The 10,624-nt window shown below is 44.4% G+C and overlaps 1 protein-coding gene across 1 annotated transcript in view; it reads left to right on the top strand.

Moving 5' to 3' along the window:
* LOC107282271 (tumor necrosis factor receptor superfamily member 14) overlaps positions 1–8,097 on the top strand; it is a 12,000-nt gene extending 3,903 nt beyond the window's left edge. The window contains exons 2-8 of the mRNA XM_015810047.1: positions 2,058–2,166; positions 2,753–2,878; positions 3,594–3,752; positions 4,179–4,269; positions 4,945–5,117; positions 5,642–5,658; positions 6,804–8,097. Of these exons, the coding sequence (XP_015665533.1) occupies positions 2,058–2,166; positions 2,753–2,878; positions 3,594–3,752; positions 4,179–4,269; positions 4,945–5,117; positions 5,642–5,658; positions 6,804–6,905 (777 nt within the window). The 3' untranslated portion in view covers positions 6,906–8,097. The remainder of the gene's footprint in view (positions 1–2,057; positions 2,167–2,752; positions 2,879–3,593; positions 3,753–4,178; positions 4,270–4,944; positions 5,118–5,641; positions 5,659–6,803) is intronic.
* Positions 8,098–10,624: the final 2,527 nt, after the last annotated feature.

The following is a 10,624-nucleotide window of genomic DNA, read 5'->3' as shown; positions in this document are numbered from 1 at the left end:
GTTGCACCTTTGCCAAACCAAACAGGGACATTTCATCTTCTGCGGTTGATTGCCGTTTCCTTCCACCTTAGCTCTGGAAAGAAATAATTCAATTTTATTTCTATTTTTTTTTTTTTTCAATTTCCTTGGCTCTCGGCCGCCGTCCAATGCAGGAAGGGCTCCCCGAAAAAGTTTCTCGGAATTACGAGCAGTCCTCGAATTACGACGTTCGTTTAGTGGCCGTTCGACCCTGGAGGGGGGAAAAAAAGGGGGACTTATGACCGTTTTTTCCCACACTTACGTCCCCGTGGTCGCGTGATCGAAATCCGGAGGCTTGGCGAGTGACTCGTATTTATGACGGTCGCAGCGCCCCTTTGGTGACCTTCTGACCGGCAAAGTCAATGGGGAAGCCAGATTCGCTTAACGACCGTCTGGTTATCTGAACAACGGGCAGCGATTCGCTTAACGACTACGGCAAGAAATAGGCATAAAATGAGGCACTTAATGGCCGTCTCGCTTAGCCACAGAGTTTTTCCGTTTCCGTAAGTCGAGGACTAACTGTTCAGACCCAAGAAGGATCTGAGGCTGCGACAGCTGAACTACTAACCGATAAAAAAACAGAAAGTTAGGACCTCAAACGGTTATTTCCTGTTGTAGGCCAAAAATATCAGCTGCCTTGGGAACCGCAGCTGGGAATTTTGAACGGGAAAACAGCTGTCGTGTTTACTAAAACCCCAGGAAACATTAAGGGGAGAAAAAAAAATATCTCGGAAAATTAGATCCAGGCACTAGCAGAGACAGAGAACGAGAAGAATAAGAAGTAAGAGTTAAAAAAGTGGAGGAATGAATATCAAACTTTTCTTGCTGTGTGTTTATCTTTACGCAAACTGAGTCGATTCCGTTGAAAATAAGATTATGAATAATTTGAAGGAGCAGCTCCCAAAGGGAAGGGCCTTAGGTTGTTCCAGCTCTTTGCTTTTTTCTGCACATAACTGCAGCGGAGAGGGAAAGTAGACCACCCAGTGATCCTTCCTCCATTCTGCATCCTGAAAGCATCAATTCGGCGCATGAGGGTGATGTCCCCAACCTTTATTTAAGGGAAGGCTGAGTAGAATAGAATAGAATAGAAAATAGAATAGAATAGAATAGAATAGAATAGAATAGAATAGAATGACAGAGTTGGAAGGGACCTTGGAGGTCATCTAGTCCAACCCCCTGCTCAGGCAGGAAACCTGGGCCTAGACCATTCCAGACAAATAGTTGTCCAGTCTCTTTCTTAACAACTTCCAGTGTTGGAGCATTCACAACTTCTGGAGGCAGGTTGTTTCACTATTTTTCACACTTAACGATCGTTGCAGCACGTGAACAAAATCCAGACCCTCGGCAACTGACTCGTATTTATGACGGTCGCAGCGTCCCGGGGTCACGTGATCCCCTTTTTGTGACCTTCTGACGAGCAAAGTCCACAGCCGGATTCATTTAAACGACCGTGTTACTAACCCAACAACTGGGGCAAGACAGGTCGTAAAATGAGGCAAATCTCACGTCACAACTGAGACTTTGGGCTCCGATGCGGTCCTTGACTACCTGTCCATTCTTTCTATCCTGCTGCTCAAATGAAGCAGGAAATATTTACAGAAGCGAGATATTACATGTTAGGGCAAAGTCCAGAAATAAATCTTTTTTTTATTTATTTTGTCCTGAGTAAACTCTGCTTGGAAAACAAGAGTCAGACAGTTCGGGAACTGAACTGCAAAATGGAGTTTTGAGACTGGATTTTTTTTTATATATATATATCTCTTCTCTGGACCTTTCTTTATCTTTGCTTCACACCTTAGTTCTGAATCAATTATATATTGTAGAATTAAAAAAAAATAAAGAAAAGAGTGGAATTGTTACCTTGTAATACAAACATTTCTTCTTCTTCTTCTTCTTCTTCTTCTTCTTCTTCTTCTTCTTCTTCTTCTTCTTCTTCTTCTTCTTCTTCTTCTTCTTCTTCTTCTTCTTCTTCTTCTTCTTCCTCTTCTTCTTCCTCTTCTTCTTCCTCTTCCTCTTCTCCTCCTCCCTTTCTATGAAAGATGCTTCGCCTGGCCGTCGTCATTCACCTGCTGCTCCTTCGGAATGCCTCTTCCTGTGAATCGTGGGAATACCCCATTGGGGGGGAGTGTTGCCCCAAGTGTGGCGCAGGTAGGTGAAGAATCTCTGTTCTGCATGGCAAGGAGAGGGGCTGAAGGGTGGAAGAAACAGGTTGAGCTGAGATTGAACACAGGACATAGAATAACAGAGCTGGAAGGGACCTCGGAGGTCTTCTAGTCCAACCCCCTGCTCAAGCAGGAGACCTAGACCATTTCAATCAGTCAATCAATCAATCAATCAATCAATCAATCAGAATAGAGCTGGAAGGGCACCTTGGAGGTCTTCTAGTCCAGCCCCCTGCTAAAGCAGGATCCCTAGACCATTTCAATCAGTCAATCAATCAATCAATCAATCAATCAATCAATCAATCAATCAGAATAGAGCTGGAAGGGACCTTGGAGGTCTTCTAGTCCAACCCCCTGCTCAAGCAGGATCCCTTTCAATCAATCAATCAATCAATCAATCAATCAATCAATCAGAATAGAGCTGGAAGGGACCTTGGAGGTCTTCTAGTCCAGCCCCCTGCTCAAGGCAGGAGACCCCTAGACCATTTCAATCAGTCAATCAGTCAACCAATCAGAACAGAACCCCTTCTAGCCCTAGGATTCTGTGATTCTTTTGGATCTCTTCAATCTAGGACTCCGAGTTTTAAGACACTGCACCAGGGGTTCGAGTACATCCTGCGTTTCCTGCAACCCTGGTTGGTTTACCGAGCATCCCAACGGATTGACCAACTGCTTAAAGTGCTGGGCATGCCCTCCAGGTAAAGGAACCAAACCGATCGATCTAACAAACAGATTAGCCGAGGGATTCTCTGGGCGGGATTGCTCAAGTTTAGAAAACGGGTTTTCTGTTACCCCTCTGATTTTTTTTTACCTTCCTCCCATTTTTACCCTAGCCACCAGGATAATGCAATCAATAGATCAATTAATCAGAATAGAGCTGGGAGGAACCCTGGAGGTCTTCTAGTCCAACCCCCTGCTCAGGCAGGAGACCCTAGACCTTTTCAATCAATCAATCAATCAATCAATCAATCAATCAATCAATCAATCAATCAATCAATCAATCTGAATAGAGCTGGGAGGGACCTTGGAGGTCTTCTATTCCACCCCCTGCTCAGGCAGGAGACCCTAGCCTAGACCATTCCAGAAAAATGGCTATCCAGTCTCTTCTTAAAAACCTCCAGTGATGGAGGACCCACAACTTCTGGAGGGAAGCTGTTCCACAGGTTAATTGTCTCTCCTTGATTAGTTTCCATCTATTTTTTTTTTGTCTTGCCTTCTGGTGTTTTGTAAAATAAGTTGACCCCCTCTTCTTCTTTTGGGCAGCCCCTCAAATATGGGAAGACTGCTATCACCTGCCCCCCTGGTCCTTTCTTTTCTCTAGACTGGCCAAAGCAGATTGAGGCTGGTGGGGGTCAGGCTATAGGACCTCAAGAGGACCCAGCATTTGAGAACATGTGTCATTCTGCCTTGCAGGAAATCACATGCAAGTGAAAGAGCGGTGCCACTACACGAAGAACACAAAATGCACCTGCCAGCCAGGTTTCTTCTGTATACACCAACTGAGGGAAGATTCCTGCGACGCGTGTATGAGGCATACAATCGTTCCTGCGGGCTTCAGGGTGACACAACCTGGTAAGACCCCCTACGACGCACCTTTCTTGTCACACCTGGATCGCCGCAGTTATTTAGTCGCGCAGTTGTTAAGCCACCCATTGACTTTGCTTGTTAGAAGGCCACAAAAAGGGGGATCACGTGACATCCCCGGGACACGGCGACCGTCGTAAATGTGAACCGGTTGCCGAGCGTGTGAATTTTGATCAGGTGACCATAGGGACGCTGCGACCGTCGTACGTGTGAAACGACGGTCCTAAGTCAGGTTTTTTGGGGGCCGTTGTAACTTTGAACGGCCACTGAATGAACTGTCGTAAATCAAGGACTACTTATATGTAAAACTGTTCCCCTGATGCCGGAAAACCACTCACAGGCTCCTTCTGTCTTGCTCCGTCATGCGCTGAGCCTATTGAGAACCTGTCAATCTTTTTTTCGTTATTTTTACAGGCACCGAAAATTACGATGTCCTATTTGAGCCCTGTCCTCTGGGGACATTTTCAGCTAAAAAAATGTCATTTTCTTGCATGAAATGGACCAAGTAAGGACCTTTCAGCTGCTTTACCCCGATGTGGCTTCTTTGAAACCACGTCCTTTAAAAAATCCTTCTCTTTTTTTTCCCCTTTTTTCTAATAATTTCTGCTTCTCCTGGTTTTTAATCCAGCATTCTGCACAAATTTTAGCTGTTGTCCTCACCAGTTTGTCTACAATGAACTATCTCTCTCTGGTGAATGAATACTTATGAGCATTTTCAATTCTTTTTTCTTTTCTCCCTCATCCATCCATCCATCCTTCCTTCCTTCCTTCCTTCCTTCCTTTTCCCTTTCCTTCAATATTTCTTTTTCTTTCCTATTTCCCTTCCTTCCTTCTTTCCTTCCTTCCTTCTTTCCTTCCCTTTCCCTTTCTTTCCTCCAATGTTTCTTTTTCTTTCCTATTTTCTTTCCTTCCTTCTCTTTCCCTTTCTTTCCTTCAATGTTTCTTTTTCTTTCCTATTTCCCTTCCTTCCTTCTTTCCTTCCTCCCACCCTCCCCTCCTTCCTCTTTCCTTCAATGTTTTTTTTCCTTTCCTATTTCCCTCCCTCCCTTCCCTCCTTCCTTTTTCTGTCAATGTTTCTTTTTCTTTCCTACTTCCCTTCCTTCCTTCTTTCTTTCCTTCCTCCCACCTTCCCCTCCCCTCCTTCCTCTTTCCTTCAGTGTTTCTTTTTGTCTTTCCTCAGCTGCAGCGACAAAGGCTTAATCGAAAAACACGCAGGCAATGCCACTTCCGATGTGGTGTGTGAGCCCCAACCAAAATACCTTGAAATAATTTTGCCTGTAGTCATCAGTGTGGTGATCCTGGTCCTGGTTTTAACCTTTGCGCTGTGGAAAAATAAAAAGTGCCTGATGAAAGGTAGGGGTGTGTGTGTGTGTGAGAACACAGCAGTTATAATGATATCAGTGCCAATTACAATAGCTATAAACAGTTGATCTTTTTTTTTTTAACTTCTATTTTGAAGCAAGCCACAAAGTGGGGGAATAAAGAGGCTGGGGGATGAATTAGCTTTGCTTCCAGAGTAAAACTATAAAGATGATCAGGTCAGCATCACCCTGAGCAGGGGGTTGGACTAGAAGACCTCCAAGGTCCCTTCCCCACTCTGCTCTTCTATTCTATCCTTGGCTGAAAATGCCAAGGTTAGTTTAGCATCTAAGACAAGGGTCTTCAAACTTGGCCCTTTGATGACTGGTGGACTTCAACTCCCAGAATTCCTCAGCCAGCGTGCCATAAATTCTGTATTTTCCCCCATCTAAGCATAAAAAGTTTCACTGTTTGGGGAGAAGTGGGAGTGGGAGGGGTTTTGCTAATTTATCCTTTTAATGTTTAGTAAAACAGAATGCATATTTCTAAGAAAATGTCTTTTTTTTTTTGGTTTGCAGCAATCGGCAAAGGAAAGGTAAGCAGGAGTTGTTTTTTGTTTGTTTGTTTGTTTGTTTTAACAAAAAGTAATGATAATAAAGTTGGAAGGGACCTTGGAGGTCATCTAGTCCAACCCCCTGCTCAGTCTTGCAATGTCCTTTGGATTTGATAACTTGCGGGTCCCGCTTTAATTTCTCGTCGTTCCCACGCTCCGAGAATGAGACTGTACAATTAATTAGAAAAAAAAATCGAGCATTCTCACGCACAAAACCTGAGGTCTCCTTTCCTGCGAATTCTCCCGTCCTCAAAGCCGTGGGAGCTGTCACAAAATGGCAGCCACGGGAGGGGAAGCAACACAAAAGAACTAAAGAGAAACTTCCTGACAGTGAGAACAATTAACCACTGGAACCACCTGCCTCCAGAAGCGGTGAATGCGCCAACACTGGAAGTTTTTAAGAAGAGACTGGACAGCCATTTGTCTGAAATGGTACAGGGTTTCCTGCCTGAGCAGGGGGTTGGACTAGATGACCTCCAAGGTCCCTTCCAACTTTACTATTATTATTATTATTATTATTATTATTATTATTATTATTATTCATCCTTTCAGGGGAAATTGTAAAAAAAAATATTCAGCTGTGAAACCTTTGCTCCCATCTGATGGTACGATCCGTATAATAATGGTACAATCCATTTTACGGAAGCCATTTATCTGAAAGGGTATATAGGGTTTCCTGCCTGAGAAGGGGGTTGGACTAGATGACCTCCAAGGACCCTTCCAACTTCTTCTTCTTCTTCATCATCATCATCATCATCATCACTACTACTACTACTACTACTACTACTACTACTACTACTACTACTACTATTATTATTATTATTATTATTATTATTATTATTATTATTATTATTATTATTCTGTGGGTTTTCCATCTCTGGGGGCTTTTAAGAAGCTGGAGGGCCACCTTATGGGGACAGTTTTAATTAAGTTTTCCTGCACAATGGGGGTTGGACTAGATGACCTTCAGGGACACCCCCCAACTCCAGAATTCCATGATTCTTTGTGTCCCCTGATCCAAAGACCTTGGGGAAGATTGTGCCCCATCTAATTCTCATTGATAAATGAGTGTAAATTCTGAATCATGTACTGATTTTTTTTTTAAAAAAAAATTCTCTTGGTTTTAGGCAGAGGAACTACCTTACACCGTGCCAGAGAAGGAAAGCATGGTAAACCCCGTACAGGAAACCAGCCCAAATCTTGGACAGCCAAGTTACGCAAACCTTTGAGAGGCGAACAAGGTTTACAACGCTACTGTGGCCGGCCACTCCTTGTGCGATTACGGTGGGAAAAGACTCCGAGGAAACTGATTTGTAATGGATCACTTGGACCTTCTCCGTTGGGATCTTTCCGAAAGGATCCTGCTCCAGATTCAGCTAGAGAAGCTGGGCTAAGCTGAAACACAGGCAGATCTAAAGAGTGAGCCAAGCTCTCTTCCCAAGGAAGGGCAAGACTGATCTTCCCAGAAAAAGAACACTACAAAAAAAAAAAAAAGACAATAAGTGCCACAATTTTTCCGGGTCTCTGGCGAGCATGCAGGAGGTTGGACTAGAAGACCTTCAGAGGTCCCTTCCAGCCTTCCGACGCCACGATTCCAAAAGGAAAGCCCATCTGAATACAGGTAGTCCTCGATTTACAACAACGGAGCCCAACATTTCAATTGCTAAGAGTGACATTTGTACGACTCTTTCTTGCCCCTGTTGCTAAATGGTCGCAAAAGGGGATGACCGTCATAAATTTGAGCCAGTTGTCAAGCAAAACTGATTTTTGTTCGTGGGACAACGGTCATCAGTGTGAAAAACGGCCATAATCTTTTTTGGTGCTTTTGCAACTTTGAACAGTCAACTAAATGAGTCGAGGACTGTCGGTATTGCAAAAATATAACCCACCTTTTCGGTGAGAAACAGGGAGAGAAAGCCTTGGGTGGAAAGGAGAAGGAATTGCAGAAGTGTGTATATGTGGATCACGGACACACAACTTACTCTGGAAAAAAAACAGCCGTCCCTGGAATGCTTTGCAACGCCTTCTAACAAATCTAACGTAGTTTTTTTTTTCCTCCGGGACAGAGAGGAGCCGTTTCTAAATATGATATCTAAATAAACTCAAAATTTGTCTGCTAGGTGGCTGGGGAATTCTGGCAGTTGAAGTCCACCTATCCTCAAGGGGCCGAAGTCGAGAAACACTGCACTACTGTATAGGATAATTGCTGATTTAAAAAAAATAACAAATTTTCGGGCAAATTTCTTCTACTCTCCAATCCTTTTTTTTTCCGTTGGGAACTTGTTTCTGCTTAATATTTACTTTTTAACCTCAATCCCCACATGGGGGGCTGCTGTGGGAGAAATGGGAGGGAGGGTGAATATTATGTATGGTTTGCCTTTGGGTTAATGGTGGGGTATTAAAGACCGGATTAAAATCTAATCAATCAAGAAATAAACAAAACAGATTTAAAACAGGGGATTCCCGATCTTCCTTGAACAAGGCTTTTAAATCTTGGCACGGTAAATGGACTCAAAAGACTTTCCCGTTCCTGTAATTGTTCCTTGGCTTAATTAGGACACGTAGTCCTCGGCTTACGATCGCGACTTAAATTTCTGTGAATTTCTGTTAAGTTAGTTACACGGTTGTTAAGTGAATTTGGCTTTGCTTGTCAGAGGTTTGCCAAAAGGGGATCACGTCATCCCGGGAGACGCTGCAAAACCCGTCATACGTACCAGTCAGTTGCCGATTTCAATCAGGTGACCACGGGGATGCTCCGACGGTCGTAAGTGTGAAAAAACGGTCGTAAGTCACCTTTTTCAGTGCCGTTGTAACTTCAAACCGTCGCTAAACGAACTGCTGTAAATTGCAGACTAGCTGCAGGGATTAAGGATTATGAAGGATTGATTAAGAGTTAAGAATCATTGTTAAGGGTTATGATGAATTGTAAGGATGAAGGATTGTGATTAAGGATTACGATTAATTTTTAAGGATTAATTAAAGATTGTTATTTTTTTTTAAAAAGTTACTGATTGGATGCCGAGGTTGAGGAAGAGAAAAACGTGCAGTCTTTGTATCTGGCCTTGCCCAAACTTGCTTTGATTGGCAAAAATTTTCACTGGGCTGTAATTTTGAGGGTGAACAAAAGGGGCACGTGGTGCCTTTTTATATCCATGCAGCAATCATATTAATTGTGTTGAATTAAGCGCAGATTTTCAGGCACGGTGTCCCAGGTGCAGAAGGTGAAGGACCTCAAATGTCTTCAGAAGTTCTCCAGAACTTTGGATGCTCGCCTGAGAGTCCTCAGGAGATGGATGGCTGAGGAATTCTGGGAGTTGAAGTCCACAAGTCTCAAAAGTGGCCAAGCTTGGAGACCCCCGTGAGCTAGGACATTTTGCTTCTGGGAGATGTGAGTGCTCCATCGCTGGAGACCTTCAAGAAAAGATTGGACAGCCGCTTGTCCAGCATGGTATAAGGTCTCCTGCCTTGGAGGAGGGGTGGACTAGAAGATCTCCAAGGTCCCTTCCTGCCTTGTGATTCTATGACTTGAGGCAAGATGGGTCCTTTACTGATTCCATGCCAACTCATGCTGGCTGAGGACTGAAGGGAAATGAAGTCAACACATCCGAAGACAAAAAGCTTGCCTAGATATTCACAGATGGGTAAACGAGGATGAAGCGGTTTCCGCTTTTCTTTCAGGAAGTTAAAAGCAGGTAACCGTCCAAGCAGGAAGCGAGACAGAGGAAGCAGGAGACAAGTCTGAAGTTGAAGCATTCAACTTCACATGTTGGAGAAAAGCTGAAGAAACTGCTTAATCAGTCAAATTCTTCCTCCAAAAAAGGCAGCCTAGCTGTGCCTTGACTTGGTTATCCAATCCAATGTCTCCCTCTTCAGTTTCTCCGGGCAGAATTAACCAAATTTTGTAGCCAGCAAAAGGAAAAGAGAGAGAGAGAGAAAAAAACCAAGAACGATGTGGCTGTTAGACTTAATTAAACCGATAACGAGAAATACGTTATTGAATTCCGCAACCCGAGGCCTGCCGTTTAATTCTGGCTTTTAGCTTTTGAAGGCCAGGGCTGTTCTGATCAACCAGGAGGCCAAATTTTGCAGTCGTCCACGCTTCTTCGTACCGGCCAGCGGCGAAATAAGTCTGGGCGGTCCGTAGGAAGGCTTTGGATACCTCCTCCCACCTGTGATCGGCGAGGACGTGGCTCAGGGCCAAGGGCTGGTCAAGCTGTAGGGCGTGAATAAATTGCTTTACAGCCGGCTCCTCCTCCGAAGTGGACAACAGCAGGTGTCCCCAGGAACAGAAGTCGCCAATTTGAGTTTTCAAGGTGTTGGTGCCGTGTTTTCGCACCACCATCTGGATATCTGCCAGGGCGCTCCGGTAATCTTCCAACTGGGTCCAGCAAGCAGCCCGCTGGCGAAGATATTGTGGGTTATTGTGGCTTGCCAAGGTAGCTAAGGTGAGGTATTTGACAGCTCCTAGAGGGCACTGGTCTTTCAGCATTGCCTTCGCCTCTCTGGCTGAAACCTAGGGATAAAGACGATGGTGGTTACCCCAGTTCTGCCTTGGCTTAATTCTCAACCATACATCTAGGTGGCTTAGCGTGAGGTCACACATCCAAGCCAACAAAAAGGTTCAGGAGGCTGAGATGTTCGGACTCTGCTTTGCCTGGGAATCAAAATGCTGGCCTTGTCCATGTCTTCCGAACCTTCGTCTCTAACCTGAAGGCCATCTCAATGGTCCAGAAGGGTGGTGACCTGGGGCCTTTTGAAAGGGCAGCCCTTAAAGATGGAAGGGCTGGAGGCTAAAACATACAAAGAACAGTTGCAGGAATTGTGGAGGTCTAGTTTAATGAAGAGAAGGATGAGGGGGGACATGATAGCAGTCTTCCAGTATCTCAGGGGCTGCCCCAAAGAAGAGGGAGTCAAGCTCTTCTCCAAAGCACCAGAAGGCAGGACAAGA

The sequence above is a fragment of the Protobothrops mucrosquamatus genome, unplaced genomic scaffold (genome assembly GCF_001527695.2).
Source record: "Protobothrops mucrosquamatus isolate PMUCROS unplaced genomic scaffold, P.Mucros_1.0 scaffold_33, whole genome shotgun sequence".
Taxonomy (NCBI): Eukaryota; Metazoa; Chordata; class Lepidosauria; order Squamata; family Viperidae; genus Protobothrops; species Protobothrops mucrosquamatus.
The sequence above is the reverse complement of the archived record's forward strand: the minus strand, read 5'-3'. Positions and strand labels throughout refer to the sequence as shown.